Below are 23,645 nucleotides of genomic sequence, written 5' to 3' on the forward strand. Positions count from 1 at the left end.
CAGAACACATGGAAGAAACCTGAATTAATACCACACAGACACTTTCATGCTGTAAAAGTCTGCCACATTAAGAAGTGGATTTACAGAGAGAAAAGCTCCTCAGTTATTCTCTGGCACAAATCAATGTCACAGAGCTACTCTGATGGAATGGAAGCTTCATACAGCACCACTGTTATTACATATTGATTCAGAGTGTCCTCAGGGTCTGTCCATTTAACTGGTGCACTACTTTCAGAACGGGTTTTGGTGTGTCCCATCATGCTGCATTCCTGCTTTTGGAAAGACCTGATGGAATGACTGAATTGTTTTCTGTAAGGATGCTGAAACCATGGCAATTTCTGAAACAGGTGGCAGGAAACATGGGCACCTGAGGACCAGCCACCCTAATAGGACACCAAGTTGCAATATAGGTCACGGGTTCTGGGAAAATACGGCAACCTTGGCTTTGAAGGACAAATGGAAAGGTCAATTCTTCTGCAGATGGTTTGATCATTAAATGCCCTTGCCCTCCAGCTCCGCTTGTTTAAAAGGCATGGCGCTTCTTTAGGGATAGGAGTGGCTGCTGACCTCGATATTTAACTAATAATTAAATGTGATCATTGCAAAAAGGCAAAATCATCATCACTTTTTAACACGGATGATTTTGGAAAGGGGGTTGTATGGTGACATTTGGGACATTCAGGTTGCGCTTGGAAAGCCCTCTCTCACCCTGGGAATTGCCCACCAGAGCTAAAACAGGAGAAAGTCACAGAAAAGATGGGGAGATTAGGAAAAGGGAGTGATGTGGGGAAGTTGGAAGGAGCTGGGAGAGACTTGGAGGAGGAAACAGTTGGAAAATATGCCTTATTTATTCAGAGGACAAACAATGCAGATCCTCCATCATTAACAATTAATCACCCTAGGCGCTCTGGCCCAAGACTGACAAAGAGTTTAGGTGTGGTGACAGAAACTCCTACACCTCCCTTCTGTGTGCCTGGATCCAGCAGGGAAATACTTAAACCCCAGCTACTCACCTATACTTCCAATATGAGGTGCCATAATTGCTGAGTAATTGCAATTAACACCTAAAATGGCCAACACCAAACACTAAAGAAATGCACCTCCTGCCTCCTCCATCTGGATTTTGAATCCCACTGGTACATGGGAACAAAGAAGGATTTTTCCTTGTTTTATCTCTCATGTTGTTGTGCCCAGATTCGGTGCAGCAACTAAGGGCACTGTGACACTCATCAAAGGCAAGGCAGACATGGAAATGTCACCTTCAGTCTGAGATCAATCCAGCACATCCTGTCAAAGCACCCACACTGGCTGGAGGGAAGGAAAGATGTCTTGGCTCCTTTCTCTTGAAATCAGACCACTGGGCAGCCAATGAGGAATGTTAGCTTCATGACACAGAAGAGATGGAGGACCAAGACCATCTAGCCCAGTAAAAAGAATATTCTTCTGGTAAGGTGTGAAGAAGAGGGATCTTCATGCACCTCTCCCTCACCACCATTTGTGTATGTTGTCCAAATAATTGTTTTTGAACAATAAGAAATAAAGCCTTACTAGTCCAAGGAACATATTGATAATCAGCAAAAAGTCTTGGTATTAAGGGAAGAAGATTACTTAAGCACCTGGGGATGTAAAACATTCAGTAGACAACCCAGTGGACTAGAAGCTAATGGGTGAGGGCCTTCCTCTCCAGATAAACCATCCTGCCAGAGTAACCAGACACACAGGGATCCCACCCACTGCAGCACCCACTGGAAGTGTCACTTACAGCACTTGGAGGGAGTAAAAATTCTGTTTAGCCGACTTACTTTCACTTGTAAACTCCCATTGATTTTGCTGCTTCCTACAAGATGAGTAGAGTGGGACAATCTCCCAAATTGTGTCTGTGTTTCAGAGGCAAATCCCTTTATGGAGAACACTCCAAGACCTTTAATTAACTTATGGCCATATCACACCATGAAACTCATGCTACTCATCCAGCAGCTGTCATCTAGTCCTCAGAGAGCACGATGCTCTCTTCTGAGCTATTAGAAGCACTCCTAAAATACCAAGAGCGTTCTTTGGAGCAAGTGCCTTCAGTTTTTGATCAGCAGACCTGTGGCATCCATGGCCTACCTTTAACAGGTCTGTTAAAGTTAAGAAAACCAACCTCTTAACAGCAGGTTTCAATTTACCATCAAGGAAGCTGAACAGGCCCCCCAGAGCATTTCCAGAGTTTACAAATCAGGACAGCTTACAGTCCACCACGTTAGATCTTCCCATCAAAATTCCCATTGAACTTCTTAGGCTAACAAGATGTGAGAGGACCATGACCCAAGGGGGCATGGCTGCAGGCATGAAGAAGACTTCTCACTCAAGTTATTCATCAAATGAATAACATGAATGAGTCTTACTGTGTTGTGAGCCTCCCAGGGCTAAAAGAAGTTGAAGCTACAGAGCTGGAAGTCCAATTTTGTCTCCCCTTGGGAAACATTTTCCCCTAAGTGCTAACTGAACCAACGTTGTGAACATCCTTACTGTGCCACCCTTTATCCACTTCCAGAACTCTGTTATAGAATAGAAAATGTTCAAAGCCACAGATAGGCAGTATTTAAGTGCTGACTGATTGAGTAGTTCCATAGGATAAGGCAACCCCCAATTGCAACGCCAAGACAAACATGCCTGTGTGTACATGCAAGGATGTGTTCTTTGTGGCTCCACTGCCTCAGTGATCTCAGACAACAGGAAGGCTCAAAAATTCTCAAGTACCCCAAAGTTTTGGGAAAGCAGGCAATAAAGCTGAGAAGCCAGTCTCCCCCAGTGCCCTTGGTGAGAGAAAGACAAGTGGAACCCCATTATTGTGACATCAAAGGCCAACAGCAGACAACCCTGGACTGCTGGACCAGACACAAAGCTGGAAGAAACCAGGCTTTGCTGGCTCTATGGCTTGTGGCATGATTGGGTGCTTTCCCTGCAGTGTCACTGTGCCTTCACTGCACTTGGCACTCAGCTGTCCTGATTAGGCGAGGACAGGTTTGTTCTCTGCTCCCTCACCTCTGCCTGCAGTACAGGCTCAGGGGACTCCTGCCCTGCTTTGTCACTGACCTGCTAAGCCACTTTCTCTCTTGCCACCTCTGTTTCCTCATCTTTGAAATGAGGATTACGACCTCTATGAGACACTTTGATGTCCACAGATGAAGTGTGCTGCGGCACATATGAGCATTTTCTCTATTTTAAATGCTAGGCGATATATCGCTGCAGGGCTTTTTTCTTTTGTTTATTAACTTTTATTATTAAAAATGGAAATCAATGAACCACCCTAAAATATATATATTAAAAAAAAAGAAAAAGGGAAACATTTTTGGATCAGCTTTCTCTTTTGAATATAATTATGGGAGAGAAAGCAATTTTGAAACAAAAGTGGCAAAGTGCAATGCTCAGAAACTGAGAGGCAGAATGTATTTGTCCACCCAGCAGTTTGCTGTTGCAATATTCCTCTTCTCTTCCATTTTCTAAGTCATGTAGAAAACATTCTTCCTAGATAAATAATTTAGCTCTGAACTGCTGCAATGCACAGCAGGATGCCTGTAAGAGCAAAGTGCTGCTCATGGAGGGTACCTCGCATGACCCAGACAGGAGGAGGAGTTCAGACTGCAACAAGTGCTGGGTGGGAATGCAGCACCCGAAACCCACGTGCACAGGCTGGGAAACCTGGCTGGATCAGCCACTCAGTGCAGTTCCCATCTCTCCTTTTCCTCACAGGAATGGCCTTGTTCCCAGCCTGGGCAGATGTGCTGATGGAATAGGGTGTTCTGAAGGCACTGTTGGATGATAAAGAGAAGTTGTGAGTCTCACACTGTACCTGCAGATGTTCAGTCAGATGCTGGCTCTGTTCCTAATGCACCAAAACCAGCAAACCACTTTGGGCAAACCAGTGGTGTCCAGGAAATCCAGCAGGGACTGCACTGCCCACATATGACTAAGTGCAGAATTTGCTCTGCATATAACTTGAGCTGCTGGGGCCACCAATTAAAAGGTAAAGATGAGATTTCCATGTTCCACATTTCATTAGCAGAAAGTACTTTAAAAGCAAGAATATTAAGGCAGGTTTTTTAAATTACAGGCGAAGAATATTCCCCGTAGAGCTTTTCAAAATAGTGAACAGCCCCCACCCTATCCTGCAGACAGTGAAAAGCTATGGGAAGCCTCTTCTGGACTGAGCAGTGTCATGGTATGTTTGGATACCTCATCTTTGCAGGACAAGGTACTTCATAAATTCAGCTATATTTTACGAACTCATTAGGAAAGCAAACAGAAAACTCTGGAAAATAAAGGCTCAATTCCCTTTGTACATAGGAATCTAACATGCCATTTCACTCGTTCACCACTTAATTCATTCGGTTTCAAACACCCAGGTTTTCTAAACCATAACAGCCTTCCTGACACCATGCCCTGCCTGTGTCCTGCCCTCACTCTGACCAAGTAGCCCTGCTCTGAGGAGATCCCCTAAACTCACCAGGACATGGTTCTGGCCAGCCTGCTCTAGGGAATCCTGCTGGGGCAGATATTGGACCAGAAGAGCTCCACAGGTCCCTTACCCTCCACACTTGGGTGGGATACTCTGCTTTGGTTTGTCTCCTAAAGCACCTCAACTCAGACCAGCTGCCTGTTAGGAAGGATGCTAGGACAAGGAATGATCCCAAATTCAATCCTCTCTCAAGATCCATCCCCAAACAACAGCTCTCCACTCCAGAAAATCCTGTGGCAACACGGTCAGAAGAGAGAAAAGAGCATTTTACTGTGGAGATGGACTGCGGGGAGGGCAGGAGTCACAGTGCTTCAGCTGATGAACATGAATCAGCACCTGCAGCAACAGTCACAGAACTCTGAGAAAACCAGAAAGGCAGAAGGAGGCAGGATTTTGTTCCCTTTGGGAGAGCAGCCCCTTAGCACAAAGCACCACTGCTGAGTTGTCACCTGGCACCAGCAGACTGAACGTGGCAGAGTTGGGACTCTGTGCTCCCAGACCCCCTGTCCTGCATGACAGATTTTCTCCCAGTAGTGCCAGTGAGCACATAGCAGTGCTCCCCAGACCTCTCCATCTCCCTGACTGGCACTGTGGGACTCCCCTTCCCTCCCTCCCACACAAGCTCACTCCACTGGCTGCACATCCCTGCACCACAGCACAGCCAGAGGCAGCTGAAAGTCTCCCACTGTCATCTCTGCTGGCCTCCACCAGTTTCTCCAGATTCCCAGCACTGGCTGGACTCCACTGGGAAAAAAAGGAGTAGGAGAAAGTGTGCAGTACTGCTCAGCAGGAGCACCAGCACTCAGTGACTGAGACCAGAGCAGACTCTCAATGACATAGAGGCAGCTCAACTCCAGGTGGGTCTCCCAGGCTCTCTCAGTTCCTTGTGCTGTCCTGTGCAGCAGGAATGGACATGGAGTGAGCTGACCTCCAAGCCATCTCTTCTCTCTTGTCGGGCAACTCTGCTCAAGTCCTGCTGCAGCCACGGGGAGACCTCTCCCCATGTGGGGAGCTGGGTTCCCCTACACAGCTGTGCCTGGAGCATCCCCCAGCTTACCCCAGCAGTGTGTCCACCCACAGCTCTTTCCTCTGCAGAAAGAGAGCAGAAACAGCCTTAGGCCCTGCTGCCCCCAGAAGGAGAACAGAGAAGGATCTTTGCACTCATGGGGAAGGACACGGTGGCAGAACAGAGGTGCTGCCCAAGCTCTGGTTCCCTCTGCCCTCTGTGTGGCATGAGCACAGTTGGGAACCTCTCCTGCCTGCCTCTTAGGTGTGGGAACCACAACTGACCTGAAACTGGCAATGCAGGAGCCAGTGGGAAAGAGGCAGGGAATGAATGTTATGTCTTCATGGTGACCTTCCTGCTCTTCTTCTTCCCCAGCCAGCTCCTTCCTCCCACCCAGCACCCACAGCTGCTCCAGGGGACAGAGGGAGCTGTGGGTGCAGTTTGGTGCCCTGTTTGCTATAAGGAGAGGCAAGCAGTAAGCTTGAGGTGACTTCCACTGTGTCTGACATGCATTTATGTACATGCCTTCAGATCCTGCGGCAAACTTCAGTAAACAGTCCTCAAGACAGATATTTCTGATACACACGTGTTCTGCACCAGATGTGCAGCAGTTCTGTGTGCGACCAAGAGACACAGCCAGCAGGACCATCTCCATAAACACCAGTTTACACAATGTGTTACTGGGAGTCCCAGAAAACCGACTTCTCCAAGAGGCTCACGCACAGCCAGAGCTCAAACCCTAAGGGCAAAACCCTTGACCTCAATAATTCAGGGGGCGACAAGAAGCAGTGAAGCCACATGAAATAAATGTCAAGAAAGGGGTGCTGCTCCTCACCCTGGGTTTCCTCCTCTGTCCACAGGGATGTGACAGCACAAGCCTGTGAAAGCACACAGGCTGCTAAACACTCCCTCCACGCTGTCCGTACTGATAACTGTCACTTGTCTTTCCCACGGGTGAGCGTGGGAGGGCAGGCTCAGGGACATCTCCACCAGAACACAGCACCCCTCGCTCGTTCTGCCTCGATGCACAGTGCCAGAGGAACCTGTCCTCGGAACACTTTGAAGCCACACAGCAAGAGTGCATACACAACATCTCCTGCTCTGCTCTCCAGTCCCCTGCCCCTTCCAAACCCCTGTAATTGTCAGTACTGTTCTCTACCAAGTCCTGCTCTGGACACCCCACCCAGGGTAAATTTATACTTGAAAAAAAACTCTCTAACTGAGGATTTGCAGTGGCAAAGCCACAAAGGTAAAAAAAAACCCACCATACAACCTAAGTAATTGTTTATCAGCACTGCCATTCAGGTGTAATTCTGAAATAGTTCCTCTGAACTATTAAACACTTGGCTCCAACCACTGAATCACATTTATTCCCAGACATTCTCCTTTATTGTATTACTCAGCTTTTTCCGAGTCTTACAAAAACGAGGAGTGGGGTGCCTTGCCACCCAGAAACCAAAGGAAGCTTCCATGAAACCAGCAAACACCTCCCATCCCCTCAACATTGTCATTAAAAAAGCAAAACAAACCAGAGAGGTTCTACAAGTCAGCCTATAAACCCAGGCATGAGGAGGGTAATGTCAGTGGTAATGGGGCAAGAAAGGCAGGGTAATTATACCACACCAAATTTGCAATCGTGCTGCATTCCTTACCAGTGAAGGCCAGCTAAGAATTAGATACACCTTTTTAAATCATCAAAGGGAGTGGCTGCAAGATACAAGGTGCTGGGATTAAGATGAAGTTCTGGGTTTGCCAGTTCTCAGCAATGGCTTTGGTGGCGGGGCTGGGCATGTCATTAACTGCTCCCAAATGGTGTTCACGCCATGCCACTTCTTTTTAATCTTTATATGATTCTCTGCATTTCAAGAGTCCAAGCCTCCCACTGAGAAAAAGGCTGGTACAAACCCAGAAGTGGAAGACAATACCTATCCACAAGGTTTTTTGCACGTGGTCCACCAGACAAGTTTGGTAGCTTGTACATCAGCACCATTTCAGTGGTGCACAAATATTTATCATGTTGCTCTAGCTACTACCACAAGGTCTGCAAGCTCAGGCCCTCAAGTATGATAACTCAAGGGCTTTCCTGCCAAGAAAGCTGTTAAAAATACTGAAGGGGGGCTATTTTGTACAGATGATTTAACAAGCACTACATGGGTGAGGGAACAGACTTGGCTCAGACCTCTCCTTTTTCAGAAGGACAAGTAGAGGAGCTTAGGTGTAGCACTTACCCTGCAGCTCTTTGCAGAGGGGAACCTTTTGGGAACCTGGGTCCCAAGGAAGCCCCTCCATGGGTGAGAGGCACAGTGCTACCCAGACATGGAATCCTGCTCCATGGACTGCTGGGCAGTGCAGGGAATCTTCTGCTGGAGAACACCTCCCTCGGAGAAACTACAGAAGTGACCATCACACAGGCAGGACAGCAGCACAGAGAGGCAGAGCTCCTCTCTGGCTGCCTCACATTGTTCATGGTATACAGAGGATTTCAGTGTCCCCCTGGACTGTTACAGGCTAAGAGGATAACATGCACAAAAACAGACAGGCAGAGGCCACCAGAGCTTTAAAACATCATGAATGTCTTTTTCCATCAAAATTTCATAGTGCGGGTTGTTCCAGTCAATCCACGGCCAGCAAAACAAATGCTGCATTTATGCTAGTTTTGGGAAAACACGCCAAAAAGACAAGCACAAGGCAAAGCAGCTAGCCAAATGGACAACTCTTGCTATTTAATTATTTTGAAATGAAAAAGTTCATTTAAAACCAGCGACAAAACAAATACATAATGATGGCCTCTCCCTTCATAAAACACCATGCTTTGGCACAAACAACTGGCTGGCCTGATTTTATGTCCAATGAGTTTAATTTTATCCAACAAAGTGTCTCTCTGTACAGCAGAGGAGACAAAGAGTTCTGAAAAGAGCTCTCTGGACAATGTGTAACACCATACAACTCAATTGAAAAAAAAAAAAATGTTTAGGATGATTTCTTTCGTCTCTTAGGCCAGCAGAAAAAGAAAACATAATGCAGTTAGTATCATCACCATGGTGAGGTGAGCAGCATACAAGAGCTGAAATACATCAAGCTAATTCCAGTTCCACTTTGTGGTAAACTTGTGAATGCACTCACCTGACCACTGTAAAGCCAGCTGTTTCTGATGTGTGATGGGTTCATGTTACTGCACTATTTACAAATTCATTCACCGGCAAGATGCTTTCCCGTGTGGTGGTGAGACAGTGTTTTGGCAAGAAGAACAGTCCAGTGGTTGTCCCATGCTGAGACCTGGGTCACAGGGATGCTCACTGCCTCTGTGCCCAGCTGTGCTGGTACACCCTGAAGAAGCCATGACTACAGTATTTGACTTCCAAACATGAACTTCTATGAGCCATCTCCAGCTGGGCATCCAGAGAGGAAAACATGCCCAAATTAGTGGGCACTACTGAAAAAAATAGCCAAGCGTCAAAACACTTGCACAATCTCTTCTTACACTCAGTACCTCTTGATTTCTTAAATGGCATCACCTACTGATTGCAAGTGTTTCCCAACGGACACTATCATATTGAAACCCTAAATATTGCAGTGACTTTGCTTCTCCCACTCCACTTTACTCAATGTAATTAATCCTCACAGTGCCTCGGAGGAGGAAGGACAGGGACATTCACCAACCCAGCCCAGTGTGTAAGCAAGAAGCCCAGGCAGCGTGTGAGGTCCTGCAGAGCACAGGCCAAATCCAGTTGCTGTGTCACGTTCCCAAAGGGATGCTCATGCCATCAAATCCCAGCGGTGAAGAAGCGACAAGAAAGCCTTCCTCAATTCCCCCCACCCAAGACCCTGAACTCATCCAAAGGACCATGGCAGCACGTTTGAGTCGCTCCTGCTGTGGTACAGGCCGGTGGCCTCGGCCGGAGGTGGCCGTGTTCCCGCAGAGCGGGACACCCGCAGACACCGCCGCGTTGCGTAACTACGGCCACTGCATGTCAATGGCAGCTCCCCGGCACGGGCCGGCTTATGCAATTACCGCACCTCGCCGGAGGCTGCGGGCACGGCGGGCCCAGCGGGGCTGCGGCCGCACTCGGCCGGGAGACTCCCCTCACCCTCAGGCCGGAGCTCTGCCCACCGACCCTGCCCGAGGCCCCAGCCCCCTGAGGGTGCTGGCAACGGGTACGGAGAGGGGAGGGGTGGAGGTTCATTTCGGAAGGGCCGAGCAGTGTCCCCACCTCTGGAGGAAGGGAGTCACTCAGGACGCCCGGCTCGGCACATCCTCTTCGCCGAGGTGTGCGGGCTCTGACATAAAGGTGATCCCTGACACGATGGGTGCGGGGCTGCTGTGGCCCCTCCCCGGGCGCCCATCACCTGCAGGCGCCAGGTGAGGGGCCGGGCCCACCGCCGGCCCCCGGCCCAGCGGAGCTGCGCTCTCGCCGCTCGCCGAGGGACGGCCCCGCCGCGGGGCTGCGGAGCGGAGGAAGCGGCAGCAGCCCCCGCCCCGCCCTGCCCGGCTCCCCCTCGGGCCAAGGGCTGGGCTCCCCGCCGGGCGAGGCAGTGCCAGCCGGCCACCTCCCCTCCTCCTCTTCCTCCTCCTCCTCCTCGCCTTCCTACTTCTGCACCGGCTCCGCTCCGGCTCCGCCGCTACCCCTCCGCCGCCGGGGCTGCCACAGACCCCCCTCCCTCCATCCCTCCCTCCCTCTCCCCCGCCCTCCGCCCTGTCCCCAGCGCCGCCGCCACCGCTTCCACAAGATGGCGGGGACCGTGGCCGAGCGGGACGCGCTGGTGAGTGCGGCTGTGGGCACCGGGACCGGGCACCGGGACCGGGCTGGGGGGCCGGACAGGGCACCTGCGGAGCGGGGCGGGCTGGGGGGCTCCGCCCGGCCCTGCCTCAGCGCTCTCCTTTTTACCTGCAGAAAATAGAGGACGGGCATTTAAACAACTCCCTGGGATCTCCGGTGCAGGCTGATGTGTACTTCCCTCGCCTGGTAAAAATCACCTTTGTGGGGTTGTTGGGGTTTTTTTTGGTGGGGGTGGTGGTGTGTTTTATTTTGTCAACCCCTTTACTCTCCCCCGCCCCCGCTCAGCTCCGGCTGCACAAGGGCGGTCGCTGCTGATGCCGAGCTGACCCTCGCCACCTTCCCGCTGTCCTTTCCAGATCGTCCCCTTCTGTGGGCACATCAAAGGAGGAATGAGACCGGGAAAGAAGATCTTAGTTATGGGCATAGTGGACCTCAACCCCGAGAGGTAACACCTGGGCAGGGCTGTCCGTGCCGGGGGCACCGGGCCCGGGGAGGGGGCGAAGGGGGACGGCCACCCGCACGTACACACACACACACACACATCCGCACGGATCCCTCCTTTCTGGAAAGGATTATTTTTATCATTTTAAATATAGCATGCTGATTTCTCCTTTGACCCATAGAGGGGGCATTTCTTCAAGGGATTCCGTTTTCACTTGGGAGTGAAGGAGCATATCAAGCATGTATATCTGCATGTATGTACAGATATATGCACAACGCCATGCACACACACATATATATTCCATTACCATGTTCTTGTCCCTGTTGAGCTTTCAGAGAACTGAAAGCTCTGAGCTGTCTTCCAGCTTGTGCCGCTATATGGCTCTAATAAGCTGAGAAATAAGACTGGTGGCATTTGGGGCTTACTTGCTTTTTTTTTCTGGCTGAATGAGATCTGTTCTGTTTGTGTTGCAGCTTTGGCATCAGTCTGACTTGTGGGGAGTCAGAAGATCCTCCTGCAGATGTAGCCATAGAACTGAAAGCTGTGTTTACAGAGAGACAGTTTGTCAGAAACTCTTGTGTAGCCGGAGAATGGGGGGAAGAGCAGTCGTCTATTCCTTACTTTCCATTTATACCGGACCAGCCTTTTAGGGTGAGTACCAGGATGGCAGTGGCTTATACCATGTCTGATAAAGTGTCATTTGATATGAGTTGCAGCAGAACCTGACATGCCTTTCATGAAATCACAGTGTAGCTTGCACTGCTCCCCTTGAGACACCAGTTGCTGGTTTGTTTGTATCCATTGATTTGTTTGGAGATCCCGCTGCTACATGCAGCTGCAGGCAGTTCAGAAGGGGCTGTGAACACCTCACCTGGGCACTATGACAAGTCAGAGGTTGTAATACTGTGTGATGAAGCGCAACTTCCTGAGCTTAGTTTTATAACCATAAATTAAGAAGTACCTCTATGTTATTAGTGCATTACAAGTTATTACTGGAGAATGTTAATATTCAGTGGGACTGCTGTATGTATTGATGGTTTTTTTAATGGACATACTGTTTGTAATTTAGTGCAGCTAATAAGGATCATGTTCATCCTTTGTCTCCAGGGATGTTACATTAAGGTTGACCGTAGCTCTTCGTGTTAGCAGATTAAACAGCTAAGCAATAGTGGTATTCTTTTCTGAACTCTGGGATTAAACCTTCCATGAAATTTAAATCAGTAGTCACTTGAAAATGGTATACATGGAAGTGCTGTGGTGCTGTGGATGGACTGGGTTGACCTAGAAGCAGATTCCCATCTGTAGTGTTTATGGTTATGTGAAGATGTCTTTGCAAATCAGGAATAACAAAGTATGCGGCTGCAGAGGGCTGCTTCCCTCTCACTACATTGAGGAAAAAAGACTGCATGCCTCTTCCATGCAGCTGACCCAGAAAACCCCTCCTCCTCCTCATCCCTGTCCCTCTTACAAAACCTCACTGGCCCCTCTTCTAAATGCCAGTGCTATGACCAGCTGCCAAACTCTCTTAATCCTTCTTGCCCCCAAGATAATCTCCCCCAACCCCAAAAGCTCACCATCTCCCCAGATGCTTGGTGTTAAGAGGGTGTTTATGACTGGTTTTGCTGCAAATTGGTTGCGCTCTACTTGCTTCTACAAACTCACCCTCCCATCAGAACTGGCAACACCCTTTGGTGGTGTGGGAAATGTACTTGAAAAGGCTTGGAGGCTGGGTCCTGCTCCATCTGAGAGGGTTCCACTGCTTTCTGCACTGAGTGGTGACTGGGCCCTCAGACGGGCCAGACAAATTATCCAGAGCTAGTTTTGTGTGTGTCCCACTAATGACAGGTGACGTTACAGGACAGCAATATTGCACATCTAGCATAGGAGGCTAGAAAGGGATTTGTTATTTTGCCTTTTTTTCCCTCCTTTTTTCCCAAATGCCCAAATAGAATTGAGGCTCCCAATTGACTTTGTACCTTTGATGGTCTCCCTCTCAGTGAATAAATTAGACTATTAAGTGTTCTTGCCAATTACTTGTGATCCAGTCCAATTAGCACTGTGGCGTGGCCGCGGGTGATGTGAAAAGCGGACCGTGAGCAGTGTTAACCATATCTTTTACATAACAAGGCCTCAGGCAGGCACTGCTGCAGTGACACAGGAGCTCCATAGCAGCACAGCCATTTCCCTGGTACCTGGTGCACTACCAGGGATCCAGGAGTTCCAGCTCTTCTGGACTGCCTGCTGCCACTTCTCCCAGTGCAACGTGCTCTAAGTCACTTGGGCTTTGGCACAGTCAGTTTGTCACGGGCCTTGTTCCCATTTTTATACACTGTAATAGCAGCAGAGTCGAGTGCCTGGTAGTAGCACTTCACTCTGGACTTCCAGCTTCTGGAAATGACCCAGGATTTACATGTGGCTTCCCTGAAGATTTTCCCCTTAGTGTGTCTAGACCTGAAGGTCTTCAAGGGCCTGTAAAAGTGCACATTCTGTGCCCTCATGTCTCAGATTCCTGCTGGGGCAGTTCCAGCAAAGCTTAACAGGGCACCCTCTCAAGCCACCCGAAACATCAGGATTCTCCCAGCATGTCCAAGCTTGTTCAGCTTCAGGCTTTGTTGCTTTTCCAGAGCAATTCTGCAGGTCTCTCGGGGAGGAATGAGCTGTGTCCCTCTGAACAGTCTAGCTGAATTCCCAGCAATCCTGCACTGCATTTCCTTCACTGCAGCCCCAGGATGGAGTCTAGTGACAAGGACTGTCTGCAGCCACAGGAGTGAAGGGTTGTTACTTCTGCAGCAGCTGTGTGTGTGTGGGAGGGGAGGACAAACTTATACCCCCTTTCCGTGTTTACTCCCTTTCAGTAAGTTAAAAGTAGTGTGGAAAGCATTGCAGAGGGAACTGCCTCCTTAAGCAGCAAAAAAAACAACTCACCCAAACCACTGAAGCCAACAACTTTGTAGCAAGGAATGTAAGGTTTGGGTTGGAGGTGAAATTTCCTCCTGCTGTGATTAGCAGTTTGAGTCTGTTTCTGGCATTATTCCAAGACACAAAAGCTCCCAGTAGCCAGTGGGTTGCAGGGTGCTTACTGCTAGGACAACGTGAGATTGGATTAACGTCCCTGTGCAGTAAGAGCAGATCCATCGTAGTGTAGCTGGTGTCAAGGGGACAAACTGGTCTCACCTTTGTCTCTTGCATGGCACATAAGCAGCACAATGTGCAGCTGCACCAACGCTATTTGAGGTGCTCTTTGTGTGCTGTGAAACAACTTCCCAGTTACACTCTGAACAACATGCTTCAACATTTTATCTTTTACAGGTTGAGATACTTTGCGAGCATCCCCGTTTTAGAATATTTGTGGATGGACATCAGCTCTTTGATTTTTACCACCGTATTGAAACACTGTCAGCAATTGACACAATAAAGATAAATGGAGATCTTCAGCTTACAAAACTGGGCTGAGCTTGTTAGGACTGCAGATTCCAAACCAGCTCAGGTGCCATCGTCCGTTGGGAGCAGTGACAGCCAGCTCTGGACACAGCTATGGTAGGAAGGCTGCCCTGTTCCTTTTCCGCATGCAGTTCTTCACTCCTGTGCCGATGAACCGGGCTGTTTTTTATCCTAACGAAGAGCACTGTTGGTTTATAGACTTTGAGCCGTTTTTCTTGGATCAAAATAGCCCACCTGTGCTGGATAATCAAATTGGAATGGATTCAGAAAGACTTGCAGTCTCGTTTCAAATCTCACAGAAAAGGCAATCTCTGAAATGCAGCGCTAAAACCGGTTACTGAACAGTAGTGACGACAAAAACAAGTTTTTCTTTTGCAAATATTGTTTCTGCACTGAAGTGGAGTAGTGTAGCACAACATAGGGCCACGTGCTGACGTCCTTACCCAGGGCCTGAGCCTGGTTCCATGGAAATCAATGGCAAAGCTCCCACTCACTTTAATGGGGTACAATCAAACTGTCTAGTCCTTAGTCAAGCACAATTCCCACTGATTTCTATGGCATTTTGCACACACCTTGGGGCCTGCCCTTCTGCTGGTGTAAATCAGCATTACCTCCATAGCTTGTGATGGAATTTTGCTGATTGCCCTCAGCCACTGGTTTGGCCCAAGGACTGTGCAAAAACTGACTGAGGGTGTGTGGACACAGCCTGTGTATTTTAGTCAGGGTATTTGCATAGAATGTAGATCGTTATGAGTTTTTGCACAACGTATTGTTAATGCAATTTTTAAAACTTATCTGTAGTTTATTTATTTATACTCATTGTATGTATTATTAGTAAAAATGAACAATCTTACTGAAGTTTAAGAACAGCAAAAGTGTAAACATTTTGAATGTACAAAATGTTTTAGGTTCTTCGGGTAAACTTTACATATCGTTCTTGAAAAACCATGTTTCCTATCACACATTTAGTTACATTTTAATGGAGCCCTCTAGGCCCTGGGAAAACGTGGGCATGGTAGTTGGTGGGGGGGAACTCTGCATATTCACTAGCTAGAATCTGTTTTTCAGGGCTTACTAACTTTGCTGCACAGGATAGGTTTGAGTTGAAGTCGATTAATTTTAAAAATTTAAACAGCAAATTTGTGGGTTTTACTGTGCTTTCATAACCTGAGAAAAAGTTAAATTTGGCAATCTCTTACTTCAGAAAGGGAACCAGCCTCTTTCCAAGGGAGATGGGAGATTCTTTACACTTGTTTGAGAACATATTTGGCCTTTGATATGGCAATTAAAACTTGTCTAGACAGCCAAGTTATTAATGCTTGAAAATCAGCTACTGCACATGAATAATAACTTTTCAAGTAGCTTTTAAAATAGTAGGTATAGCTGTATAAACACAGTCAGTGTGCTACACTATAAATGAACACAGCCACTTTTCTTGACTTCTTTAGGACTAAATATACTTTTTTCCTTGGCTGCTCACAGTGGACTTTAGTGGGTCTTTCTGAGTAGCTATAATCATGGTATAAACATACATTTAGGCAATTTTGAAAACTCATAATATAGGGACTAAAACACAGACTATAAAAACATCCTTTGTAGCACAGTATTTAAGAGGGAAAAAAAAGTATCTCACAAACGGAACTATGTTAAACCTGCAATAAAAGTGTGGTTTAAAGCAACCAGAACTGGAATATCCAAAGTTAAGGGTAGAATGCCAATGCAAAGCCTCATTTTGTGCTAATTTGGCCTGCAGTTAAGAAGCCTTAGACTGCAAGCTGAAATTCCAACTGTGGCTCTAGTCCAAAGCCTGTTGAGGTCAATCAGAGTCCTCCGAGCATAGAAGCCTGATTCTTATTTCTTGCAAGTGCAAATCTCTTTGTAAAGCAGGGGGGGTTGTTGCTGCTGCTGCAAATGAATTAAGAATCAGGCTGCCACCTATAAAAAGCAAGTTAAAATTTTAATTTTTAGCCTTAACATTTGATGTTCCCTGACTTTCCTTCTTACTTCCAAAATGAAAGAGAACCTATTGTTTTCCAGATGAACTTTTTATCTGGTGTGTGGCTTTTAAGCTGTACATCAGATCCTATTTGTACTCCAGATTGAACTGAAATGTTCCTGTCTTGCTCTGTTTTTACTCTTTTACATGATACATAATGACTGTGTCATTTTCCATTGTATAAAGAATGCTGACAGTGTTTCGGTACAAAATATATTCTTAAAAATTATGATAATAAAAATCCGAGGGAAAGGTGCTTTTACATGAGGTATTTTGGATTTTTCTCCAGCTTGGAAATTCCCTGTGGTTCCAAAGCTGATGCAGGCAGAAAATGAATTCTGTTTGGAGAGAAATTTAGCACCCTCTGTGCCTAGTGCTTTCTCCAGCTGGACATCCAAAGCCAGATTTGCCAATGCAGGGCCAGTGGGAAGTGTAAGTAGCACCATGACCCTACATTAGCACAAATGCAAAGGGAATCTCCCTGACAGCCCACCAGCAGAGATTCCCCCTCCATGCCTTTACTGCATCCTAGAAAAAGCATTTTGGCTGCCTTGGATTTTCACAGCCCCCACACGTTCGCTCTCCCGCGGGGGCCTGGCACAGCACAGTGCCTACACCAGGGATGCCAAGGTGAACTCAGTGCAGTGTCAGGGGCATCTCTGGTGGGAGCCAGGGCCTGGTGATCCTGCCTTGCTCCTGTTCCCGCCTGCTGTGCTGGGCACTCCCATTTGTTCCTGCTCCAGGAGTTTGCTCTCTGGGGAAAATGCTCTTTTGACCCTGATTCTTGTTTTGCCTTTGCATAACTACACCACCTGATCCTGCCCTGTTGTGGTTTCAGAGCCAGGCTTCGAGGTAAGAATGGCTGTGAATCCTCTTCTGATGGGTAATGGCTTGGCTGGGAGCTCAAGAAAGGGCATAAAGTCACAGTTAAAGAAAGCTTCCACATCTGTCTGTCTATCCATCTATCACCTGATTGAAAGTCTTTTTATTTTCCTTTTACTCTTGGCACTACTGGGCGATAGCAGACAAAAAAAGGATGATGTCTGTGTAACCAAGGGCTGCTCCACTCGTGCTTGACTTACACTGGCTGGTCATGTTGAGAAGCAACTGCAGAGCACTTGCACATGCAGTGTAAATAAGAGAAAACTGAGGCCTTAATTGTTTCTACCGCGTTTGACTTTGGGTCAAATCGAAATGTTTCAAATGGGAGACTGCGCTGCAAAAATTTATACCTGAATTTTTCAGTCTCCACAATTTTGGGGTTATTCATATCTTCATTTTGGATGTAAGCCCTAATAGACATGAAATAAAGACTGTTTCCAAATTAGGCCACATTTATAAAATGCTTTTCAGTAGGGACAGGTAGTCTGTGAGCCTCTTGGAAGCTACAATTCTTCAGGACTTCAGGAGTGAATGAACCAGCCTTTAAAATCTTATGCTAAAATTTATTAGCTGAATGTTTCTGTGGTTTCCTCTGAATGAGGAAGTTGATTCTGCAGTGAAAGAAGTCTTGAATGGGTAAAACCCATGTGAAGTGGAAACACTCGGCATAGCTTTATTTTTCCGAAGAGGAAAAAGAAAAAAAAATACAACTAACCAAAAAAAAAATCACAACCAAATTATTTAGTTATGTTTGGGATTGGCTGTGATAAAGCTGATTTGATTTTAAAAAAACCAAAACTAGGTTATTGCCTGCTCAGAAAGAGCCTTGAAATATTTCAGTGTCATGTGAGGTAGTCTGTCTAAACATATTTCACACAAACGCTTTTTCACAGGCAACTTGTTAAAACTGTTACAAAATACCTTCTTTTTGTGTCACAATTAGAAATGTTTGCCCCACCTTGAAAGAACATTTTGTACTAAATATTCATATGTTGTCCATGAGAACTTGCACTAACATATTATATTCTCCCTCCCCTCCCTGGCTAGTTTGAGCAGAAATAGGCGTAATATTGCTAAACCGGTTGAATGTGACATGTGCTTGAGGCCTAGCATCTTTCTCAAAGGCTGTTTTGAGTAAACAGCCTGAAAACCAAAGGGAGAGCCTGAATCATCATTCTGCTGTGCCAGCTTTCCACCCTTGTCACTCTCCTGCTGTGAGGCTGAGACTGAAGCCCAGAGATTTTCACGCAGAGAACAGCGCTGAGATTTTTATCTTCAGCTTTGAAATTATTCACTGTGGGGGAAACAAGGCCAGAGTAGCCAAAGCGCTCATCAGCTTGGTAGTGAGGTTGGGGTGACATGTGCTGTAGCCCCAACAGAGTAGGAGTTCAGAGGGCATTAGGGGGCATTTCAGAGCCAGACAAGGACACAGGCTATGGAGATGCAGGGCAGCTTCCCAGGGATGGGCTTTTTCCACAGTTTTAGCTGCCACCTTCTGCAACCCCCTACCAGGACTTGTGGCCAAAAACCAGCATTGCTTGCAAGCTTGGACAGCATGGATTGGTTCATGTTCCTACTCACCTGATGTAAAAGAAGCTCCCAAATAAATAACAGGAGAATATAGGAGTAGCCATGCCACTAAGTCATTTTTTCCCCACACATATTCAAGCAGTCTATCTGATGTGGGGTTCATTTGGCCTCCTAGCCACAGGAAACACTCCCCCCAGAGAACTCCAGCACTGTTTTCTGCACTCATGCTACACAGAGACCTTTCCATGCAGAAAACTGCAGAACAACAATTCTGCTGAGCCAGTTAGCACCCTCACAGCACCCCTGGAGTTGACATGACAAGGTAAGGAACAAGAGTGGAGGGCTGAAGGCAGCCTCAAATGCCTGCTGTGATAAGCACAGAAGCAAGGAAGAAAAGCTTACACCAATGTAGGAACAGTAAATGACCTGATGAGGGGTTTTGTAATCATGGTATTGTTCTGATTTTCTCATGTGGATCAGAAAGCGCACAGGTGAAAGTCACTTTGCAATGAATGGTGTGCAGGGTTAGAACTAAGGCCAACCCAAACAGGGAGGGAAAAAAATGAGCTGCAGACGCCCTATCTGGCTTTGATACACCCTCCCAGCTCCTCCCAGCAATCACTGCTGTAATGAACATAGACAATTACTACAACAAGGAGATTCAGCAGCATGTGCGAGATCAAAATAATAAACTCCTACTCTGCCACAGGTCCTCCCTAGCTGCTGTTGCTAGGCCTATCCATCTCTCTGTCAACAAATAACTATGTCCTTCTGCTTTCAAAATCCATGTCAAAAATCCCTTTGACTTTCATGGAAATAGGTCCCTAAGAGAAGAGTTATTTCTAGCTCTCACTCTCCAGTTATTTTCAGCTGGGGCATACTCTAAAACTGAGTTTATTTTTAAGTGTGAATAGAGGACTATTTCTGACTGCATTATACATTGGATAGAGTCAACAGGAAGCACAGCCTCTCTCTGCTGCAGGAACACTGGTTTCACAGTTTGCTGGTGAAATGTCTTGTATTCATTATCTTCTGATTTTAAATAGTGAGAGTGTGCACAAAATGACCGGGCAATAACAGTAATATGTATCATTCACCACAGATCTATTTTTATGTCTTGTGCTGATTTCATAATGAACTTTTAATACCAATAAAACATGAAATCTTCACTAGGTTGTTCTGTCTTTTATCTGAACTGTCAATGCTCATTACATACCCTCCTGACTTCTTTAACTTCTGGCTTTTTTATCTCCTGACTGTTTTTCAGACTCTTTCCCTCATTAGACTGTAGGGTGAAACTTTAGAATGAGATGTGCAGCTTTGGTAGCAGCTTGTGTAAAACTGCTTTTACAGTTTAAATGCACCATGCAGAACAATCACATAACTTCATTAGAGGAAAAAACAGCTTGCTGACTCTTGCAAGACTCCTGGTGGCATCACTGGGCAGTGGAAGCCTCAGGAGTTAACAGGCACAACTCAGACCTCAGAGCTGGGCTATGAGGCACAGGTCACTGATCACTTCTGCCCAGGGTAAAACAGCAGTGTAACTCACATGTGTGAGTTACTCACTGTGTTTCAGCTCACCCTGGTGGGGCTGGATTCACAGGTGAGTGTTACAGGGTGAGTAAAACCACCAGATCAGCTCCAGAGGCACATTAATGTGAGATCCAGTGTTTCACTGTTTGGTGTCACCATAAGTAAAGTTCACATTGGCCTGACTGAGTGCAAGAGGAAACTTTTAGGTCTCAGCTTCTCCCAGTAAAAGTTATTGGAAAAATTCTGCATGACCCAAGTGGGTAAAGGGTTATGCCCTACACCCTCTTGTGGCTGTAAAACACATGGGAAGTTTTCTGAGGGAAACCTCAAAATTCAAACAGTACTAAAGCAGCAGATGAACAGGATTTGACTACAGCTAGTTCTGTGGTTTTCTCCCAATAAAATGACTAATTCAAATGCTGCACAGGAAGTTCATTCTAGCTGTAAACCATAAGTATTAATCTGTGGCCATCCCTGCTCAAAGCCAGAGATTGGCCCTTTGCTTACTGGACACAACCCTAAGAAGGAGTATGTTGACATCTGGAGATTCTGAGATAAAACATGGCATTGGGTAACCTCAATACAGACCAGAAATGGCTGTGAATGGTATAAAAGCACACCAGACAGCAGAAGCACAGCTCCTGCAGAAGTGCCTGGGGGGATATATGTTAGATTTCACCACTTGCATGGACCAACTCCTGCAGAGGCCCTTGGAAGGCTCTCGTTTGTCCTGTAACACTAAAGTAAACCACAGGCATGTTCTGGGGGAAAGAGAAGGGGCGAGGAGGACACCTGGTGTGGCAAGAGCCATGTGTACTCTCCCGTTCAGATCAGTACTACAGACATCTCTCAGCTGGGCCTTATTTTGGTGGAATGTTTCTGAGCTTCAAGTGAAGCCAATTTATGTTGAAGGATTTACTCACAGGAACACCACCAATATGACTGATAGCACTGCACTGGAGTTTCTTTCTAAATTATGGACTTTCACCACTTTTCTAAGAATAGAGTCTGGCTCTGAAACATCACATCGGCTCCAGCATTCTTCAGAAGTTACACATTTCTTATCCTGTTGAAGTTTTGAGGCTTCAGTTTCCTCACTGGTGCCTTGCTAGACCAGGGCTGTGATCCAGAAGGGGTCATTCTGTGAAAGACCTCAAGAAGGAGGTGTCTTTCAGCAGCTTTCTTCCCAGCAGGCTGAAGGCGACCTGCTGCTCTCTCTCAGGAGTAAGAAGCAACAGCAAACCAGAGCTATGCTGACTCCTGGTTGGCAGAGCAGGGCTTCCTTGTGCCTCTGAAAGGCAGGAACAAAAGCCTGGTTAATCAGAGAAACTCCACTGAAGCTGAACAGTAGATCTAAGCAGCAGAGAAAAGCAGGATTTCAGTAGTAAGCAATCTGATACTAACAGCAGAGCCACGAGCTGGAGCTGCTTCGATGGAGCAGAGAAGTAAAGCTCCGTCCTTGTGGAGCAGCCTCTTGCCAAGCATGGATGGGAATTGCTGGAGGTTTCTGACAGTGCTCTGTGTCTCTGCCTTTGCCTGGCTTCAAAAAGCCCTCTGATGGGCAAAAAGCCAGTGCTGACAATATTGTAATGTATGACAAGCTCCAGTAGCAGCTCCAGGACTGCATGCTCCAGGAGGCAGAGAGGATTCTTTCCTGGCTGCTCTCTAAGAAATTTTCTGTTCAGTGGGAAAGATAATGGCTGTCTAAGAGAGATCTAGACCAGAACAAAGGACAGAATATGGCTCTAGGTAGAAAAAAACACTCTCAAGAATATAACAGATTCACTCCAATCTTCAGGGGAAAACAAAGTACTTAAATTTAAAAGTACAAGGCCTGCAGCAAAGATAGAGGGGTTCCTTTTGCACCCCATTTTTTGTAGGAAAGATACAGTGAGCTGCAGTGGCTATTAAACAGACTCTGAGGGGCAAAACCGAGAGCAGCTTTGGATTATTGCATGAGTGCTTCCACATGCATTCCCCTCCATTTCCACTGCCTTTCCTCAGGGGTGGCCAGTCCCCTCCCCGTGAGAGAACATGGTTGGAAACCCCACTGCCAGAGGAGCTCTTCTGTGTCTTCAGACCTTTATGTGTCTTCTAACAGACACCGACCAAGCCGTACTTTATTTAGCGCCTCCCACTGAACAACTTCAAAGCACTGACAAAATCTAAAATTAGCACTGATTTGTGAATGCCCCTTGCCATTTCTAACAATATTGATCTTATTCCATGGGCAGGGAGAGGGAAGAACAGAGATGCAACAGCCATTACTCAGCAGTCAGTGCTGTAATTTGGAGTTTGGGCACTGATTTCCACACAGTGTCCCATCACTGTGACTTTCGGCCACAACACTGAAGTTCAGGCTCCCAAGCCCCCTCCTTTGCTCACCAGGCAGACATTATTTGGACAAAATATACAGTGGTAAGGTTGAGTAAGGCTATACACTGAGTAGCTCCTCTGGAATGAGAGGCACGATTTGTAATGCAAAATCCTTCCAAAATACGGCTTTTTATAACAGTAAAAATGAATGGCATTCTGTCAACTTTTTTCACAGCCTCCACTGACTCACAGTGCTTTTAACTGCCATTTAAATAATGCAGAAGAGGAGATAGAACAAGATCAGGGAGTTTGCTGCACCTTAAATTTAAAAGATGGTGTGCACATGTGTTTCCCTAGACAAAATACAGCAATCACAACCTGAGTGATGCAAAATCTCTCTCAGTTCTGGTGGAAGTACACTGATAGCAACAAAGCACCTGCTGGAGTAGGAGCTGGTTTAAAGGTTCCCATAATAAACCTTACCACTTTGAGCTACTCCAAAGATGCTCTCAATCAAAATAACAGGACTTTATTTAGCAAAGAGAAGCCCATGATTGTTTTAATGCATTGTAAAGCTGAAGCTGTGATAACACAGGCTAGAAGATGATGTTTTTAAGTGAAAGGGAAATTAGTTGTAATTATAACTGTTGCAGTATTTATGTATTGCCAGCTGTATTGATTGCCTTCTTCCTCTGTGTGACTGGCAACTAGGGAACATGATCCATTACCTCATGCTAGTGCTGGAGAGCAGCAGAGATTGGTGTATTTTTAGAAACAAGATTCCCACAGTGTAATTGTAGGAACTGGGTGATCATACACACACACATTAAAATACCAACAGATGAATTCCTGGACAGAACCAGCAAACATTTCACTGTTTGGGGTAGGAGGAAAGGACGAGAATGCACAGCTCAGAAAATCAACAACTGCAAGCACAGCAGTTTTACCTCTGAGAGTCTCCTCTGAGTGAAGCTGTGAAAAGACTGAATCTTTTCCTTTCTAGGATGAAAAGATTTGAGGTCAGAGAGCCTATATGTCTCCTGTTTTACCTGATTCCATAACACATGAAATTATCTCTGTACCAGTAGAGAGAACTGATGCCCATCCCTAGGCATCCTTCAAGGGCTCAGTCCTGGGTTCAGCTACCAGTGGGCAGTGTTTGGGGTGCCCATGTCACACAGCCAAGCATGGTGCAGAGCTCCCTGACTCACTAAACC

The 23,645-nt window shown here is 46.7% G+C and overlaps 1 protein-coding gene across 1 annotated transcript; it reads left to right on the forward strand.

Moving 5' to 3' along the window:
- Positions 1-9,572: 9,572 nt before the first annotated feature.
- LGALSL (galectin like) lies at positions 9,573-19,745 on the forward strand. The gene is made up of 5 exons (XM_058835431.1): positions 9,573-10,268; positions 10,400-10,471; positions 10,642-10,730; positions 11,201-11,378; positions 14,037-19,745. Exons 1-5 carry the CDS (start codon positions 10,236-10,238, stop codon positions 14,178-14,180), a joined length of 516 nt encoding a protein of 171 aa, XP_058691414.1. The 5' UTR covers positions 9,573-10,235; the 3' UTR covers positions 14,181-19,745.
- The last annotated feature ends 3,900 nt before the right edge of the window (positions 19,746-23,645 follow it).

Source organism: Poecile atricapillus, chromosome 3 (genome assembly GCF_030490865.1).
Source record: "Poecile atricapillus isolate bPoeAtr1 chromosome 3, bPoeAtr1.hap1, whole genome shotgun sequence".
NCBI classification, from domain to species: Eukaryota; Metazoa; Chordata; class Aves; order Passeriformes; family Paridae; genus Poecile; species Poecile atricapillus.